Source organism: Bacidia gigantensis (genome assembly GCF_019456465.1).
Source record: "Bacidia gigantensis strain McMullin 20006 chromosome Unknown contig_132, whole genome shotgun sequence".
NCBI classification, from domain to species: domain Eukaryota; kingdom Fungi; phylum Ascomycota; class Lecanoromycetes; order Lecanorales; family Ramalinaceae; genus Bacidia; species Bacidia gigantensis.
The window spans coordinates 1,038,410-1,057,268 of record NW_025408592.1 but is presented as its reverse complement, the minus strand read 5'-3'; the positions used below and the strand labels follow the sequence as shown (position 1 = coordinate 1,057,268).

Sequence of the window (18,859 nt, the reverse complement as noted above, 5' to 3'; positions counted from 1 at the left end):
CAACAATGGGCTACATATGGCGTAATTGGGGCAGAGGTCCTAGGCTTCTTCACAATAGGAGAGATGATAGGTAGACGGAAGATCGTGGGTTATCAAGGAGATCCTCATAACAACCATTAGAGGATCGAGTGCTGTTGCGATCGACGCATTTATCCGAAAGGTAAGAAGAGAAGAGTTGTGGCCATGCATGTAAGTTGCGGCTGCGATGTCGTCTGCAAAAATCCTACTGTCTTAAAACCGCTAGATGTACAACATAACATAAGAAGAACAAGTTAAGACACGGAACTTTCTTAGTATTCATCTCGCTTTGATTTTGGCTGCTACAGTATATTTGAGAGTTGCTGTAAGATTGAACCGTCTCCAGGCTTTGCGTTTTCCTTCGTGCGATTTTCCTAGCACCAAAAATAGCTCTTCATATTTGATCGGAAAAGCGAGCAGCAATAACAAGGGCAAGGAATTGGGAGAAAGTGGGGAATCTAAGACATCATTGTAATTTTCGCACTTCCTTGAAATCGTGACTGACTTAGCCCAATTGGTGAAAATGTCGTGTCCTTTCTTTGCTAATCTTTCTCGCGTTCCAAAAGTTTTTTGCATTAGATGTGTCTTAAGGGCCAGGAGAAATGACTGAGCATCCGAAGGTCACGAAAATGTGTGGATCAGTACGTAGTGCGGCAAGTCATAGGAATATGCTTTCGAATATCTAATGGTCAAGTGTAGGTACAATGAATGGCAATTGTGGACAGTGAAACCAATGGCTCATCAATACCGAGCTCATTACCATCCTAAGTTGCGATTCACAATAAAAGTCAATACCACCAAAGAGCTTATCATGATGCTGCAAGAAGGGGTGTTGCATACCCTTGGATGCATTGCGAAAACACACCATCTATGCCTTCACCCAAACATCTAACCCAGTCTACTAATTTCTGAACCGTGTTACCGCCGTCCTCTATGTTTTCCACCAAGGTTTTTCACAAAGACGACGGAGCTTTCATCCGAATCGCTTTGTTGCCATAAAACTCTGGGGCGGCTTCGGCTCCTATGACCTGAGCGTGCTCTGCTCCGGGACCTGCTCAATCTACGGAACGCCGCCTCGTGACTGTCATCGCTATCGGTATCGTCGGCCCAGTGATTCTTTTTCGTCTTGGCCATCTTGATCTGCTTCGGCATCTTACCATGATGTTTCTTTGGCTTCATCTCAATCACCTTGGTCCGCTTGCGTCTGTCATGATTGCCGGGGTGATCGGAGTCACTATCGGAGTCGCTACTGGACATAATCTCAACGATCTGGTCGTCGCTATCATGATGCGCATGTTGCCCGAGTGGCATCTGCCGTTGTTGCCCTTGGTGTGGATGCATGGGCTGCCTTGGGCCGTACAGCTGCTGCATTTGCTGAGCTTGCTGCATCTGCTGCACACGTCGATGCTGATCGAACTGCAACTGTGTACGCTGGAAACGGTTTTGGGCTTCCCACTGGCGGAGATCCCACCGTTCTTGCTCATTGCGAGGTTGCTGATTCGGTGCTGATTTCTGGGCCAAGGCCCACTCGTCACTACGTCGATCGTGGTGATCCTTGACAAAATTCAAGCGCTTGCGTCGTGGTTCGTTCCAGGATTTTGGTCGACGCTCCTCCACGTCGACCTTGCCGACAAGGTGTGGAATTGGTAGACACATGGCCGATATCGGGTTGATGAGCACACTTGTGCCTGATCGGTCAGGCAGTACTGGCACAGGCCTCGTCCAACAGGCTAAGGTATATTGTGAGATGTCTTTCCCAATCTTTATATATATGAAAGGCAAAAACTAGGGTGTAAATACAAGACACGAATCATGCAAGAGGTAAATAGAGCGAGCGATATGTCCTTAAGAGAGTGCTACTAGCAGCTGCACCAGGCTCCAAGGCCACCATACTGAGCGGCAATGAGAGTACGGTGTGAATCATTTGCAGGGATCAAAGAGGCTGATGCTTTCTCGCCGCAAACCACTGCTTTATGCAGGACGTCTTTGACAAGCCTAGCCTTGTGATTAGGCTGCCAAACCCGCAAAATGTAGGATCAAAGCCTTTAGAGCATCGTCTGCAGGAGTAAGCCCAAAGATCCGCTTGACCGTATGGCTTTCCCGGTCATGCGTGCCGATTTGTAATTGATCAATGACAGGATTACCTGCAAGACACTCTGTATTGGCCGCATATCATGCAATGTTCGGACACAGGTTTCTGAGTACTGAGGCACGGACCGTGGCTGAGCAAGACAAGCCACCACTAAGGACCAAAGGGTTAGGTGAGGCAGATTTCCCTTCGCCTTTTCTTCAGTCCTGGATGTGAAAGCCTGCATTATCGTAGGAACTAGCCACAGCTATGGTCGACGCAGGTTGTTTCACCTGGGCGACTTCTTCCGAGAAGGACTGGGTGTGGCTATCCACAACGATCCACCATCTTGCTCGCGAGCCGAGGATAGCGGCATGCTTGTCAGAGCTTCGCGGGCACGCTTCACCTGGAGCAAATGATTTATCAACTGCCTCTCTTCTAAGCCGTTGCTCACTCTCTGTAATACCCTGGCGAGTGCTGCCGAATTTGAGATATCCTCTGAAGCGGCAGACACCTCAATTGCGAGACTTCAAGTGGGCCCGTAGGAGGGGAGTCCACTCTTCTGGGCAATCAGGGCAATGCTTCAGACCTTAAGCATTAGTTGAGAAAGGAGTAAGCAAGGAGATGGAGAAACGTCGACCTCTGGTTATTGACAAGCCCGGAATAACTTACTGTTGAACTAGCGGTGATTAGGGGTGAATTGCAGGCATGACGGGCTGTGCGCCTATCATACATCATACGGAGCCAATAAAGCCCCTAGCCCCCCTTGCTCATCCTCGAGTATTCCATAATCAACCAGCCCGTTCATTCAAAAGATTGAAAGATTATGCTACCTACATCTTCCAACGTTGATGCTGCTTACAGTGCATGAGGGGCCTGGAACATGGACCCGCTGTCAGATTATTCATCTTCAAGCTATTTGACATATTTGCCATATTGCACGGCTAATCTCTAGATCCCTCATGTGAAGATATAAAAGAAGGCATCGCCTAAGGCGATGCTTCCACTTTCATTAACAGCTTCGTGGCGCACATCTCCAGCATTGAGACTGCAAGTAGTAGCCAAGCATCTTTCCAGCACATCCAAGATCATGGCCCCAATAGCAACGCAATACGACTTTATCGTCATTGGTGGTGGTAGTGGCGGCAGCGGGGCAGCAAGAAGGGCCTCAGGTTGGTACGGAGCTAAGACCCTCCTTGTCGAGAATGGTCGCTCTGGTGGGACGTGCGTGAATGTGGGGTAAGCATCCCAGTGACTTGTTCTCGATTTGGCCTGGACGCTTGACTGACGGACATGAAAGGTGTGTGCCGAAGAAGATCACCTGGAACTTTGCCAGTGTGTCTGAGATGCTCAAAGATGGCGTTCACTACGGCTATGACATCCCTAAGGATATTAAATTTAATTTTGCCGAATTCAAAAGGAAGCGCGATGCCGATGTGAAGGGTCTTAATGGAGCCTATGAGCGCAATTGGAGCCGAGAGAATATTGACTTGGTGAGAGGAACGGCGACCTTCACAGGACAGAAAGAAATCGAAGTAGAGGTAGGCGAAGGTGAGAAAAGGATTTATACCGCCCCTCATATCCTCATTGCCACCGGTGGGAAACCAGTCCTGCCAAAAGGAATACCGGGCTCGGAACATGGCATTACCAGCGATGGATTTTTCGACATCGAGGACCTGCCAAAGAGGATGGCCTTTATCGGGGCTGGCTACATTGCTGTCGAATTGGCTGGTGTCATGGCTGCGATTGGCGTAGAGACGCATTTGTTCATCCGCGGCAACACGTTCCTGCGCAACTTTGATCCCATGGTTCAAAACACCATGACGAAGCGCTACGAAGATGCAGGCGTTATCATTCATAAGAGCCACCAAGGCTTTAAAGAGGTTATCCAGGTTCAAGATGGAAGGCCGGGGCAAAAGGTACTTAGGCTGATCGAGCAAGACGGCTCAGAGCTAGAAGTCAACGAACTTCTCTGGGCAATCGGTAGAGCTCCTGAAATCGAAAGGCTGAATCTGTCAAGCGTCGGCGTCGAGCTGAAGCAGAAAGGCCATGTTCAAGTTGATGAGTATCAGAATACCTCTGTGCTGGGTATCTACGCTTTGGGAGATGTTACTGGCCAGGCGGAACTTACACCTGTGGCCATAGCGGCCGGCCGCGCGCTTTCAAATCGGCTCTTCGGGGTCAATCACCCACGCGGAGGCCCTCATCTTGCCAACGCAAAGCTTGACTACACGAACATTCCGACCGTTGTATTCGCGCATCCGGAGGTGGGCACGATCGGCTTGACGGAACCACAGGCTGTAGAGAAGTTTGGCAAGGAGAATGTGAAAACCTACCATACCCGTTTTACGTCCATGTTCTATGATTTCCACCCTGCGGAGGAGAAGAAAATGAATCCAACAGAGTACAAGCTTATCTGCGAGGGGCCTGAAGAGAAAATCGTGGGCATGCATATACTTGGATTGGGTAGTAGTGAAATGATGCAGGGTTTTGGCGTGGCTGTGAAGATGGGAGCAAGGAAGAGAGACTTTGACTCTTGTGTGGCGATTCATCCTACAAGTGGAGAGGAATTGGTCACGCTCAAATGAGCCCTGATAGTATCTCAAAGATACACCCAAGAGGTCTTTGGGTAAGAAAAACCATCGGTACAGCAATTGTGTTTATATCGAATCTCTTCAGCAGCCTGACAAGCCATAGAGTTGTTTATGGAAAAGACAGTGCCATACATATTCATTCACTTCTCAGCGGCCGTTCCTGCAACTTATTAGTATTGAAGCTGCTATTCGCATTTATTTTAGCAGACTTCCTCACCAAGAAACATCGTTAGAAAACTATTCACATACTCTCGCTATCAAGTGGTATCTCATTGCAAACCGTTTCCATACATACAAATATTTACATCGCTCATGATACAAAAACCGTCGAGTCACTTCTCATCAATCATCATTTTCCGATTGTCGGACCTCCTTCCAAGGCTCTCCGACAATTCTTCGTTCTCCAGCTCCTTCGCACTTTTCCTTCCCTTCTCCAGCCTTTCAACCCCCATTTCGATATTCTCAATATGCATCCTCAGCGGAACAACCCCTTGGCCATCCAACAGCTCAACACCGCCCACCCTCTCCCTCAACTCTTCCAGTTCCGTGCCCATGCCCTGCAGTTTTACGAGCGTCCCACTGACATGTGCAATCGCATTTTGGCGATATGTATTAACTTGGTCCAACAATTTCAACTGAGAATCAAATTTCCCCAGCTTTCGTCTATTTCCACCAAGCATAGTCCATAGTTGCGAAAGCACCTCATCTTTCGATGCCTTTGCATGCAGGTCATCCCTTATAGCAATTCCGTGAATTACATCTAGCCGGTCCTCGAGGTTCTGTAGCAGCATCAGCAGTGCCTGCGCTTCTTCAATAAGCCTGAAGACCTCCTCCTCTACCTTGCGTGTATGCTGTATGTACTGATCAAGCAGCATGTCCTCGGTGAACTTGATCGGCTGGAATGGTTTCAGCACCTTGTCGCCAAAGAAACCTGCAATAGCACCCCTGCCAGCATCACGCTCCGCAATCCCATCAAGCACGCGTTTCGTCCAGCGAGCAGTAGCTAGAATGTTATCCACGCCACGTCCAACATGGGAGTTGAACCTCTGCAGGTCATAGCTTGCAATCCTTGCCGTCTCAATAAAGCCATCAAACTCCAGCCCTAACTCGTTTCGTGAGTGCAGCTGGCTAAACCGTACCACCTGCCTCAAATCTCGAATCCCAGTCTCCCCGCGCTTCATGTCTAGCGGCAGACTGACTCCGCCAGCAGCTTCTCGCAAGATTTCTTCGAATTTGTTCTGCACGCCCATCAATTCGTCGAATCGGACGGGAGGTGCGTCGTCTCCATCGTATTCGACTGGAAAAGAGGAGTGGCAGATGCCGAGATTGATAAAACGGACGCCTGGGACGCGGCAGATGGGAGAGAGCGCGGAGGAGACAGAATTGAATAGGAGGTTGCGCAGGAAAAGCAGGAGGCCAAACAGTACGTAGAGGGCTAGTAAAGCGGAAAGAGGGCCTTTGAGATATTGGAAGGCAGAGCCCATGATGTCGAACATCCATCTGAATATAGGTTGGAGGAAGTCGACGGCTAGGTCGAAGAGGTTTCCAGCACGATCTTGCAGCGTAAGTTGAGTGGGCCGTCTGCGAGGGAAACCATCGTCACGATACACTGGTGGTGGAGAATGCTTGCGCTTTGGTTTTGGTTGCTGTCGAAGTTCCTGCTGTGGCTTTTCGCCGTGAAACGAGCCATTCATGTTCCCATTCGGTCTTGATGGCATGATGAAGTCGGATTCCGTCGTACTGGATCTGGTATGCCTTGAAGATCCCTTACGAGGTGTTTCTGCTGGCTCTGCTGATCGTCGCGATTGCCGGATGAAGTCATCCTGTCTTGATCCTGACATAACAGGTGGAGGTGTATATTCATCATCTCCATCGCTTTCGACCACCCAGGAATCCGACACTAGTGGCTTGAGCTGTTTTCGAGCTGGAGTCCTCTCTCGTACCATGTTCGCGTAGGTAGAGTGATGACACCGAAATCTTTGGAGGATGATTATTCCAGACGTAGCAAATCTGCTTGCTCGATGGTTTCAGTTGAATGTGAATCTATCACTTGAAGCTCGCGTTCATCGGCAAAGAGATAGGCAGGAATCTCCTGATCATTCAGCAACGTATTGCTGGGACAATCATATAGCACGCGTTGTACCTCGGCGGTCGAGTGAGCGAGATACTCAGCAAGTCATGGTTACATGTAGGCGAGCAGGCTGTCCACTGTCACGCGGATTTGATTGTGTGTGTTGCCTCACAGATTCTCGGACGCCAAGAGTGACCAAACATATGACGTAGAAAACAAATCTAAAGCTCGCCATTGGCTGAAAGGCGAGGCGCGCTTTCGCGGAGGCAATAGGACCTCAAGCAATGGCTCCAGGGAGCTCAGGATCGAATTGTCCAAGGAACCTCCTCCCTCCTACATGAGGCTTCACTGGCTTCCAAGACCCTCTTCCTTTGCTCCTCCCTATTATCGGAGCCAAGTCTATGCTTCCTGGAAAACACGTCGCTGCTATTCCGATGAACAGGGAGGGAAGTCTTTGACGCTTGCTCGTCGACGCATTACAGAAGGTCAGATATCATTCACTCTTCAGCGCGCTGAAAAGGTGAAAGCTGTGATTGAGAAGAAAAGCAAGAAAAGCAAAGAAAGGTCCTCAAAGACGCCGCACAATGTGCAAGACCAAACTCGCAAACAGAAGACAGAACAGGCGCTTTGGTTCTCACACCCCTCGAGTCCTGGCTCACCCATTTTTACACCTGGTGGGACTTACGTCATTCAAAAGCTACAGGCCTTCCTTAGGGCTCAGTATGCAGAATACGGTTTCCAGGAAGTCATCACACCGCTGATGTACAAGCGATCCCTGTGGGAACAGTCTGGACACTGGGAAAATTACAAGGATGACATGTACAGCGTTCATAGTGGCAAACAATCATCTGACAAAAGCGGAGATAATACTTTTGGTCTCAAGCCTATGAACTGTCCAGGTCATTGCGTACTCTTTTCAAAACAACGTTGGAGTTATAATGATTTGCCAGTCCGCTATGCCGACTTCAGCCCCCTGCATAGGGACGAAGTCTCAGGAGCTCTCAGTGGGTTGACCAGAGTTCGCCGCTTTCATCAAGATGACGGACACATCTTTTGCAGACCGTCACAGATAGAAAATGAGATCGCTAGTTGTTTAAGCTTTACAGATACAGTGTATCGAACGCTTGGAATCGAGGACTATGAACTTGTATTGAGCACCAGGCCAGATAAAGATTTCATCGGCACACGAGAAGAATGGACTCAAGCTGAGAGACAGCTGAAAGACGCTCTTGACCGCTTTGGTAGACCGTGGAGGTACCAGAGAGGCGAGGGCGCTTTCTACGGTCCAAAAATAGATTTTATTGTCCTGGACTCCGTAGGCAAGAGTCACCAGATTGGGACCACACAGCTTGACTTCCAATTGCCCAAGCGTTTCGGCCTAAAGTACGCAGCACCCGCAAAGGTAGAAGGCAGTAGCGGGACCATGGCAGAGGATGGGATATCTTTCGAACCGGTCATGATTCATCGCGCCATCTTTGGCTCATTAGAGCGCTTCTTGGCCCTCTTCATCGATAAACATGACGGGCAATGGCCATTCTGGCTTAACCCCAACCCCGTCGCCGTCCTAACTGTGACTGACGATCAAGGCGTTCGTGAGATGGCTACTCGCGTTGCGCAGAACCTTAGGTATCCCATGAGCAAACGCCCTGATAGCGAGCTTGGAGATCCTTTCACCTTTGGACTTCCACTACCATTATCGGAGGCTGCGACATTCACTCCGGTTCATCTCAATACTAGCGATGAAACGCTGGGCAAGAAACTTGTCTTGACCAAGGACAAAGGAACTGGTCTCATTGTGATTATTGGGCAGAGGAATGTGAAAGACAACACAGTAGACGTCCAAGTCTCGGCGGTGTTGGAGCCAAAGAAAGTTTGGAGTGCTATTGAAGAGATTAAACCAGGCTCGCAGGCTCCTATCAAGAAAGATACAGGTACGGGCAAAGCCCGCGGCCAGCCCGGCGTGAAACTTTCCGTAGTTGAATTTCAAAAGCTTTCGAAGAATCTAGCAGATGCTTACATATAGAAATCTCTCAAGACTTCAAAATCTCTCCTCTATCCCCCCTTCAAACGTCGAGTGTTTGTTTAGAAATGCTTTTCTTTCTTGAAAGTTAGAGTCGCGAGTTACTCTGCTCCAGAACCTCACTTGACATGTCAGCGAAAGCGTCACAGAGGGATGATGGGGCAGCTGACCTTCAACTCGGCAATCTGCAATATGGCCTTTCCGAAGTTTTCGCCCTTTAGCATCCCGAGCAACCCACTCACCGCCTTGTCAATCCCAATGGTGACACTTTGCTGTGTTTTGAAACTACCGTCTGAAATCCACTTCGCCACATTCTTCTGGTGGTCCGCAGAGTAATTTGGTCCCATACCAGCATCACCAACAATGAAACCTTGCATTTTCAACCGCTTGCTAACAATAGCTGGCAAGTTCTTCACCCCGTACCGCTCTTCAGCGCTCGCAGCATTGTACTGTGAGATCATGCCACAGGCGACTGCGGGAAAATTCAGTCTGGCCTATAATTAACAAAAGAAGCAGGGAGATCTCACCTATCCTTCCATAGTTGTTCATTGCCATCAGAGCAGCGTCTAATTGCTCCCCACCAACGTTTTCATAGTAGATATCAATGCCTTTAGGTGCCAACCTTTTCAGCGCATCCGTGGCTGGTTCTTCCTTGTAGTTGAAACCAGCGTCGAATTGAAGATCTTTCGTGATGAAGTCCAGCTTCTCTTGTGAGCCAACACTTCCAATGACAGTCAACCCCTCGTGCTTCGCCAGCTGTCCAACTATTTGCCCGACTGCCCCGCTAGCGCTTGATATGAAAATAGTCTCCTCTCTCTTCGGCTCGCCGATTGCGTAGAATGAAGAGTATGCTGTCAAGCCGGGCATACCCAATGCACCCAGATAGAGTTTTGGATCAAGGTTGTAAGGATTATCAAGCTTTCGGATCATGGTGGACGCTTCCTGTGACGGAATAATAGAGAATTCCTCCGTGGACATCATGCCTGTGACGAGATCCCCGGGCTTGAACATCGAATTGGAGCTTTTCAGGACTTCTGCTACCCCAGAATTCGTAATTGGTTTACCCAGATCAAACGGCGGGGCATATGACTTAATCTCGGGCTTGCGCATCCGTCCTCGTTGGTAAGGGTCAAATGATACCTATGTGTTTCTTCAACCAGGAGGGGAAGACAATGGCGAAAGACGGGAACCAACGTAGTAATTCTTCGTTGTGACACCATTTTCTGGAGGCTCTGCATCTAGGTCGAAGCCTCGATCCTCGATCGCGAGGTGTTGCCCTTCAATGGGCCAGCCACTAGGGATTTCCTTGAAGATAGCGCCTTTGTTCTGAACCATGTTGTCGCGATCAGTGCGATTATTCGAGCAGACGGACGGGTTCAAGGGTATTGTAAGGACGGTTTGAATCGAAAGCAAGCTTCTTCGTGACTCCGCAGGGAACGAATCACAAATAAAGAGCACTAGATAAAGACCACGAATATTGAAATCGAGACAGTCGCATAACGATATGAGCGTGAAGGGAGGGTTTTAAGCATCAATTGATCACAAATACAGTCCGACACGTCATTGAAGTAGATCTTCTTGTCCCAGACTGCTTTGTAAATACACGCCGGAACCTGATCCGTTCCGAGCATGAGGCTGACGTGCTCCAACATGCCCAAGCACAAGCGTTCCAAGATAGAGGCTCGCGATGACTACCACCCCGCTTAAAGGCAGCTCTAGGTGGGTTTTGAGAAGATTAGAAATCGACTCATGGAGAGCAAAAACTCTACGTGAGTGTTGGCTTACGAATAAAGCAGGCGGAGAATAATTCTACACTCGAGGACTCACGGGACTGGCTGGGTGCCAGCCTCGGCACGGGCGCCGAGTTTCTCCGTCTCCTGGATCACAACGTCATCTTGTCTCGTGTAGTCAACCACTAGCGAAGCCATTGAGCTTCAACAATGTCAGAGAAACAATATCAGCCCATCCCAGGCGATCTTCCACCCTCCTATGATGCCGCATCCGCAGACACAAAGAAGTCGCCACCGAAAGCGCCACTTCTCCGCGCCCCTCTTCCTCTCAATCTTCCTCTGATCTCCTCACTCAAAGACAAAAGGGTAATCCTCGCCTCAGCCTCGCCGAGGCGAAAACAGCTTCTTGCTCAGGTACGGTGCATTATCTTTGCAGCCTTTGCGCCACCCATCATCTCTATTAGACAAGCTATTGACCAAGAGCGTGATTTAGATAGGTTTCTCAAAGATAGAAATCCTCCCCTCCACCCTCCCCGAAAACCTCCCCAAGTCCCTCTCCCCTTTCGAGTATGTCTTAGCCACCGCGCGCCAAAAGGCCCTAAATGTCTACACCGCCGCCCTCTCCTCCGAGCGCGAGCTCGGCGCCCCTGCTCTGGTCATCGCCGCCGACACAGTCGTCGTGAGCAATGGCGGCCAGGTGCTCGAGAAACCAAGGAGTGAGGGCGATCACATCGCTATGTTGAAGCGGCTTCGGAATTCCGTGTATCATAAAGTCTACACGGGCGTGGTAGCGGTTGCGCCCCTAGCAAGTTGTCGAGATCCGGGCTATTCGTTGGAAACTACGGTAGAGGAAACGACGGTGCGGCTTGGGCGTGATATTGGGGATGACATGTTGATGGCTTATGTGAGGACGAGGGAGGGGGCAGACAAGGCGGGCGGATATGGGATTCAGGGGATTGGGGCCATTTTGGTCGACAGGATAGAAGGCAGCTATGATAATGTGGTCGGATTGCCGTTGAGAGCGACGTTGGGGCTGGTCGAGAAGGTTTTGAGGGCTGCGGAAGAGGATGACTTGGAGGATGAGTTTGTAGCGGACGGGGAAGATGGTTAATTGGCTCTGTGGCCGAAATAGCCGAAATAGTGCGAATGATATCAGAAGTGCAATTTCGGGCATTATCAATAGTAATGTAAAAGCATATAGACGTTGAATACAACAAAGGTTTGCATTCAAGGCCCCTACCACAGCTACCTGGTCTTCGCTGGCTCTTTCACATATGCAACTGGACAGATCAAATGCACTTCTTCAACCCCTATAGAAATTTGCTGACAGACTATAATCTTCTTAGAGGATAGAGGAGGTAGTGTTAGCAACACTGAAGAATAGAAGAGTTTTGACAAATCCCCGTATCTCTCTAAACACAGTCTTAATGGTTTTGAGATTCTTCGTTATCGTTATATACATGCTTTAAAACGAGGGTTTCAAAGGTCGCTTCCTCGGGCATCAAGCCTTTAGATACATGCTATTGCACTCTCTTGTTTTTGTAGTTTCCTTCAATACAGCCCTGAGCCATCTTGTGTACCTTAAATCATGTCGCTTGTGGGTATCACTGTAAATGCGAAGTTCCATGCAGCGCTCAACGAATGGAGTGAAATGCAACTTTGCCGCAGCAGCCCTGCCTTGTATTACAGACTTTGGCTTGTTGAAAATAGCATGCCAGCATCATGAGCAGACCGAGGAAGGTTGATAATTTTGTAAATTAGGAAAAACCCCAGCCCCTAGAAGTCGAAAAAGATCCCACTCAGGAGACCCTTCAGTTTTGAAATTCCAAAAGAAATAGCCGTTAGCTCGCTGAGTGTAAACATCAAGCTGTGCCGTGATGTATCGTTGCGTATCTTTTTTAAGCTGATCGTCCCACTGGTCGATGTAATTTATGTTGCCGCAGCTTCTACCCGTAGATCCTTGACTCGTGATATAATTGCCTTCATAACGAGAGCCAACGCCGTAGCCGTTCAGAGCAGCCGCACAATCAGTCATGGCAGCGGACCATTCACCGACGATATGCCAATGGTTCACATTCGATACGTAGGTATCTGCGTTAGAACAAACGTAACCAACGTGTTCCTAAAAGTACATCAGTCAAAAGCTCGAGTCATTAAGCTTCATTTCACCCACATCATGCGACCATAGAACTTGAGTGTCATTGAAGACTTGATATTCGTGATGATCAATGACAACGCCTTGCCCATCGGGAGGGGTCAAGATATCATGCCAGAAGGAGCCTGGTTGGAAAGCGTCATGGAGGACGGCGGGTGTGTCGCTGACTGATCGAACAACCCCGTAGGTATCCTTGTAGTATTGCACAACCGGGTCTGTGCCACCTTCGATTTTTGTCGGCAGAGGCTCATTGAGAAGTTCGATGCCGACGACAACGTCCTGATACTCTTGCTTTGCGTACTTGTTCGCGATCAGCTGAAGGACAGCTCGCGTATACGCGATGTTACTGCCATCACCCCAGTCGACAGTTCCGTTGTGACCAGAGTTATCATACCCATTTTGTGATCCAGGTGCACCATGCAAGTCCACCACAACTTTCAATTTGGTTGCCCTCGCCCAACCGATCGCTTGATCAAGGTAATCGGCAGCACCTTCAACGTAGGGATCGCCGTCAAACTTTTTGAACGCCCAATCTACAAGAATCAGCTTGAGAGTATTCGTGTGAGACTATGATTCCAAAAAGCCTACATCCAATTGGTATCCGAACAGCGTTGAAGCCTGCATTATAGATCTTCTGGAAATCATCTTGAGTTGCCCATTCTTGCCAATGCTTTTGCAATATGCTTTTGGCTTGATCCGGATGGTTCTTGCATAGTGTATACTCATCAACAGTGTCATGCCCTTGGAATTGCTGGAAAATACTAGGCGTAATCCATCTGCCTGATGTTTAGCTACAGGTCCACCAAAAACTTATTTAGAGCTCTCACGGTTCTAGCACAAGCCACCCTCCGATATTGACCCCTTTAACGGTGTCTTGCCCCCACTTGAAATCAACACTTCGCGGCTTCAAAGGCGAGCTAGACCAATTAGCCTCGTAGAACAATGTCTTTGCACGTACCCATACCTAGCAACAGAGCCCAATAAGAGAGCGGTTAGGGTAGCTGGAAGCTTCATCATGCGGTGGAGTGTAGCGTGAAAAGGGCAAGAGGACAATAATAAAGAGGAGATTGAGCAGGAGAATCAAGGAATGTGATGACTTTTTGCGGAGTTCCACGTTTGGTGTCTCGATACGCGCTCCAAACTGAATGGTGCTGCCAGAGCAAAGGAAATCGATTCAGAGGGTATGCAAGGAACATAGGAGGACAGGCGGACGAGTGGTCAATAGAGTGAGACAAAGCATGGAACATTAATCGTGCATCATGGCGAGGCGCATACGAGAAAGGAGAAGTATTTGAGGAGATTCGGGCAAGAGTGGGGAAGGGATGCATTTCCCCTTCTGGTGTCCACGTGAGAGCATCAAGACACCAATACTATACTTGCTGTCATACGTGGCGACACCCAAAGCCCCGAAACCTGTCCAGAGGTCCCAAGGTCCCACGAAAGGGGCAAAAAGAACAAAGCTAGGACAGCAAACAGGGGCAACATGAGTGACGATTGATGATGCTGAACGTCAGGTGCTAAGAAAATCCGAAAATGCGGAGTCAGATGGCTATTAGTGCCTTATGCAAGATCCTTCATGAGTGGTGCCCGCCGGACGGAAGGCTTGTTAAGCAGCTTGTTAGCGACAACTTAAATCCCCCAGGGCCTTATGCGACGCAAGCCGAGGGTGTGACCCCCTAAAGCAGGCCGAATCAACTGCCGCTGAGGGGGTTGAAAGGGGGTGCTCACGATTGCCTAAGAGCATTTCTATTTATAGCAAAATCAATACTCAATGTTCCCTATTAACACGAGCATGCTGGCACATGTTGATGCATGCACATCGCAACAGGTCGATCTCTGCACGCTCCGACAAGACCAATGACGCCTTCGCTCAAGCAATATGCAACTGCGCGCAAGATCTTGTGCATGTGCTAATTGCACGCAAGCTAGCACCAGACTCAGATCATACCCATCCACCATCCTCAAAATTTCTACATTACCTCATGGATATCCTGTAGCTTAATGATCGACTTTTGTCGTTCATTCCTCAACACTCGATAGTAGTGATCACAGAAATCGGAGCATCCCATTGATGCCAAGAACTCCTCATCGTGCGTGATGATGATCAACTGGAAATTGGCTTGATGCCGGCGTGTCTGAATAAGATCATGTAGAGATCGTGCCAGCGCGTGAATATTGTCGCGGTCCAGATTCGTCGTCGGCTCGTCCAGTGTGATGAGCCCACAATTGACTCCAAAGCATTCGGCCAAGGCCAATCGGATGATGATGCTAGCCAACACCTTCTGCCCTGCGCTGCAACGACCTCGCATATCCATCTCCGCGTCTTGCTTTACCATACACACTCGGTAGTTGTACGATCGATTGCCCTTGGCGGATTCGTTGTCAGAACGGATCAAGATAGTGTCGACATCAGTGCCTTGATATGTCTTCTTCCAAAGCTCTTCAATGATACGATTAATTTCCTCCATTTTGATGCTGTGATACTTCATGATGGCTCTGAGCACAAATCAGCGTTGAGCTTGTAAGAAATTCTACACCTCACTTATCCAAAGCCCCTCCATATCGTCCGAGATCTTCGATTGCTGCTTTTGTAGTCTGCGGTAATGATCAGTCTATGCTGGAATAACGCCTGAGGGAGCATCGAAATTACCTCTACTTCGATATGTGCCTTCTTGTACTTGAAAGCCGCATCTCTAAAATCGGTCTGCCAATCTGCAATCAGCTTTGCCAGTTGATTGTCCTTCTCCTTTGCTTGACCTAGTTTGCCGGTCTTTTCGGTACTGTACTTGTTGAAGAGATTTTGCCATTTGTTAGCTTCATTCTGCCAATGATCCCGATCAGCCTCTGCGTTCTGAGCTTCTAGATCTGAGATTTCTTTCTGAAGAGTTTCCAGTTCTCGGAGACTATCACGGTACTCGAGGTTGTCTTGGATGATTCGTTTAACTTCTTCATGCCCTCTCATCTCTTCCGTGATCTTATTGATAGACTTTATCACGTCCTTCTGATCGTCCTCGGTCTGACGTATCTCTTGTCGAAGCGAGTCCATCTCTCTCGCACACCTCGCAAGATTGCCTGAGCCTCCCTCCTCTGCGAATTTGCGAATGATGTCCTCGGCCTTTTCAAGTGTGTGAAGACTGCCGGTCAGCTCAGATGACTCTGTTCGAAGATTGTTCTCCTTTTGATAACCTCTGGATTTCTTATCGTCAAGTTGATCTTGGGCAGCTTCCACCTGGGGCAAGATTTCTTGCATGTTTGCATCAACCTGCCGTATCCTGTCTCGTTGCGTCTGATTCAAGACGCTCAATTCCTCGATTTGTTTTTGTTTATGATCCTTTTCCTTGAGATCATGATTAGATTCCGCGATATCACTCTTCGCGTCCCTTAGTTGAAGCTCGAGAGAGCTGATGTTTGAGCGCGCGTTCTCCTTCTCAAGAGCAAGCTTGTCCTTTGCTTTCGCCAGGTGCCTTAACCCGTCATTTGTGCTATCAAGCTGATCCCGAATCTCATCAGGGGTCCTGGGAAGTCTCGTCTCACGTTGCTTTCTCTCCAGACACTGAACCTGACTCGATAGATTCGTAGCCTCTTCGTAATATCTTGCGATGTTTGCTACAGGCTTCGCGAGTGTGTCAACATCGGCACTTGCCTGCTCGTGCTCATTAACAGTAGCGTCATGGTCTTCGAGCTTGCGGATCACAGCATTTCTCCTCGAAGAGAGCTCCTTCATGTTGTCCTCCAGCTTCGGTATCTCACCTTTGGCCAGTCTATTCCATGTCTCATAGCTGATACCAGCATTCTTGGCCTGGAGAAGCTTCTTTTCCACCCTTTCTAGGTCCTTTTTGGCCTCAGTCAAGTCTTCATTCTCTTTCCCAACTTTCTCCTTCAGAAAGTCTACAAATTCGGCTTCTTCTTTCCGTTGGAACGGCCTAGTGCAAAGCTTGCACTTGTGTCTAGTCTCGGCCCGTTCAATCGCTTTCTTCCAATATTCTCTCTCGTGGCCAAAGCCTTCTAAATCAGACTTGATGATGTCACGGCCCGATTCGATGTCTGCGAGCTCAGCGTGATATTGTTCAGGCTCAACTTCTACGTCGAGGCGGATTCGTTTCTCACAAGCAGCGCTCTCCTGTTTCCCTTTCTCAAAGGTCTTCTGCAGAATGCTGAGCTCAAGGTCAATCTGCTCCAGTTCTTTTGAGGCCAGGGCGCGTTGGCGTTCAGCATTTATTAATGACTGGGTCCTATCGTTCAAAACCTTGTCGAATTTCGATTCTAATGTCGAGTGGTGCCACCCGTCGTGCAGCAGTATGTTCAATTTCCCCTTGTGGACGTTTGTGAGCCGATCGAGATTACGCTGGCGGTCAGCTTGTTCTTTTTTGACGTGCTCGAGTTCAGCCAAATTACCAGCTTGTTTAGTGCTTTCAATCAGCTCGTCATTGAGCTGCTTAGCTTTGTCCATCAGATCTCTTATATCCTTGTCATGCTTCTGGAATGCTAGGTCTCTTGACGCTGTCCGAGACTCATTGCGTACGCCTTCAAGGCTAGCTTCAAGTTCCTCCATCTTCGAGTCAAGGATGGCAATCTCGCCTTCGTCAACAGCCATGTTAGAGAGTTCGGACCGGTAGGCTTTGAGCTTTTGGTCGTTCTGCGAGATTTGCTGCTTTGATGCCCTGTGGTCTGCGTTTAAAGTTGACTTCTGATCATTGAGCTTGTTCAGAGACTCTTGCGCTTCTCTCACGTCTGATTCTGTTTCATTCCGAGCTTTCTCTACGGCTACCTGTCGTTCTTTGCATAGCTTACGCATCTTCGCCAAGAATTCTGCGATCTTGGTGTCATTTAGGTTGGTCTCGTAGCCCCGCACGTTATACTGCCGTGACAAATGCTGTACGCGGGTTTTTCGCAATTCGAGCTGCTCTTCATGCGTTGACTTCTGCTGCTCGTAACGGCCGAGTTCACTCTGTTTACGACCGAGCTTATTGCGGTAATCGTCAATTGCCTTCTCAAGGTCTCCATATTGTTCCTTCTGTTGTCTCTGGTGTTCCTGCCTAGTTTTGGCTCGTTGCTCAAAATCCGCAATCTCTGACCGAAGCCATTCATCCGACTCATTTCGCTCCTTAAGATTCTTTTTCAACTTGTTGACGTTAGATTGATGAAAAGAATGCTTTTGTTTGCCTAGATCCAAAGAGTCAACAACATTTTTAAAATTGTAAAATTCGTCCGTTGCTTCCTTAGTCTTCTCTCGGGCGTCCTGCGCCTTCTCATTCAACTCCCCGATCTCTTTACGGAGTATCTTGAGCTGGTCATCTAGATCTCTGGAATTTTTCTCTGCCTAGTGATATTCTAGTAGACTCATTGAAGAAGGGCTAAGGTTGAATGACTTACCTTGTCACCTTGCATCTTGACTTCTTTAGCAGTCTGTTCGTCCTTCACAAGCAAACGAAGTTTGTCTCCTTGGGTTTTGCGGAGCGCTTTGATGTTGTCTATTGCTTTGGTATACTTCAAAGCTTCGAAGATCTCATCGAATCTCTTTTTGAGGTGTGAAGGTTCGCTCATTGGCCAGAGGCTCTCGTCTTGATGGCAAAAGATGACAGATTCAAGTATAGCCTTTGAGACCCCGAGGTTTTCTGGCATGAGCAAGTCTAGTTCAGCGACTCGTGAGGACATTGATGTCCGTTCTCCATCTTTGTTCATTAACAAAGAGCCTTCCAGCGTCTTCACAGTTCGACTTGTCTTCTTGACCGTGAGCAGCATGCTGCGGTTCACTACCATTCTAGACTGGCTAGTACTGCTAAACATCATCCTTACCTGAGCCATGACTTCCTTTTCGCCACATAGCTAGGCCTACGTAAGCGATTCATCTCATATCTTTGCAACGGGCCTACCTTTGGGTCATGGATGAATGCACCACCCTTGCTGTTCGGCGGCAAATCACCGGTGGTGGCATATTTCAGACACTCGATGATGGTCTAAGATTGATTAGAAACAAAAAAAAAACAAAAAAAGAAGATTTCAATGCTGACAGTCTTGCCTGAACCATTCAGACCGACGATTAAGGTCAGTGGCGTCTGGAACTTGATAGTCTCGCTCTTGATGTTGTCGAAAGAACGGACTCTTGATAGACTTGATTAGCAACGGCCTCTCAAATTAGGATTCTATGCCTACCCCAAGATGGAGAGTTTCTCGAGTTTAGCTGGAAGGACTGGGTTTAGCAG

General features: G+C 48.6%; 8 protein-coding genes across 8 annotated transcripts; 3 read left to right on the top strand and 5 right to left on the bottom strand.

Annotated features, from left to right (window-relative positions):
- Positions 1-936: 936 nt before the first annotated feature.
- Positions 937-1,674, bottom strand: KY384_001572 (uncharacterized protein; the record flags this gene model as incomplete). Its single annotated transcript, XM_044810102.1, has 1 exon — positions 937-1,674. The coding sequence occupies one exon, from the start codon at positions 1,672-1,674 to the stop codon at positions 937-939; it is 738 nt and encodes a 245-aa protein (XP_044673114.1).
- A 1,502-nt stretch (positions 1,675-3,176) lies between these two features.
- KY384_001571 (uncharacterized protein) lies at positions 3,177-4,674 on the top strand (the record flags this gene model as incomplete). Its single annotated transcript, XM_044810101.1, has 2 exons — positions 3,177-3,325; positions 3,387-4,674. 2 exons carry the CDS (start codon positions 3,177-3,179, stop codon positions 4,672-4,674), a joined length of 1,437 nt encoding a protein of 478 aa, XP_044673113.1.
- Positions 4,675-5,012: 338 nt separating this feature from the next.
- On the bottom strand, positions 5,013-6,626 carry KY384_001570 (uncharacterized protein; the record flags this gene model as incomplete). The annotated part of the gene is made up of 1 exon (XM_044810100.1): positions 5,013-6,626. The coding sequence occupies one exon, from the start codon at positions 6,624-6,626 to the stop codon at positions 5,013-5,015; it is 1,614 nt and encodes a 537-aa protein (XP_044673112.1).
- A 462-nt stretch (positions 6,627-7,088) lies between these two features.
- Positions 7,089-8,774, top strand: KY384_001569 (uncharacterized protein; the record flags this gene model as incomplete). Its single annotated transcript, XM_044810099.1, has 1 exon — positions 7,089-8,774. The coding sequence occupies one exon, from the start codon at positions 7,089-7,091 to the stop codon at positions 8,772-8,774; it is 1,686 nt and encodes a 561-aa protein (XP_044673111.1).
- Positions 8,775-8,914: 140 nt separating this feature from the next.
- On the bottom strand, positions 8,915-10,106 carry KY384_001568 (uncharacterized protein; the record flags this gene model as incomplete). The annotated part of the gene is made up of 3 exons (XM_044810098.1): positions 8,915-9,243; positions 9,299-9,911; positions 9,966-10,106. The coding sequence occupies 3 exons, from the start codon at positions 10,104-10,106 to the stop codon at positions 8,915-8,917; spliced, it is 1,083 nt and encodes a 360-aa protein (XP_044673110.1).
- Positions 10,107-10,711: 605 nt separating this feature from the next.
- Positions 10,712-11,612, top strand: KY384_001567 (uncharacterized protein; the record flags this gene model as incomplete). Its single annotated transcript, XM_044810097.1, has 2 exons — positions 10,712-10,915; positions 10,995-11,612. 2 exons carry the CDS (start codon positions 10,712-10,714, stop codon positions 11,610-11,612), a joined length of 822 nt encoding a protein of 273 aa, XP_044673109.1.
- Positions 11,613-12,221: 609 nt separating this feature from the next.
- Positions 12,222-13,670, bottom strand: KY384_001566 (uncharacterized protein; the record flags this gene model as incomplete). Its single annotated transcript, XM_044810096.1, has 4 exons — positions 12,222-12,623; positions 12,675-13,189; positions 13,245-13,432; positions 13,621-13,670. The coding sequence occupies 4 exons, from the start codon at positions 13,668-13,670 to the stop codon at positions 12,222-12,224; spliced, it is 1,155 nt and encodes a 384-aa protein (XP_044673108.1).
- Positions 13,671-14,626: 956 nt separating this feature from the next.
- KY384_001565 (uncharacterized protein) lies at positions 14,627-18,416 on the bottom strand (the record flags this gene model as incomplete). The annotated part of the gene is made up of 4 exons (XM_044810095.1): positions 14,627-15,152; positions 15,199-15,251; positions 15,307-17,976; positions 18,030-18,416. The coding sequence occupies 4 exons, from the start codon at positions 18,414-18,416 to the stop codon at positions 14,627-14,629; spliced, it is 3,636 nt and encodes a 1,211-aa protein (XP_044673107.1).
- Positions 18,417-18,859: the final 443 nt, after the last annotated feature.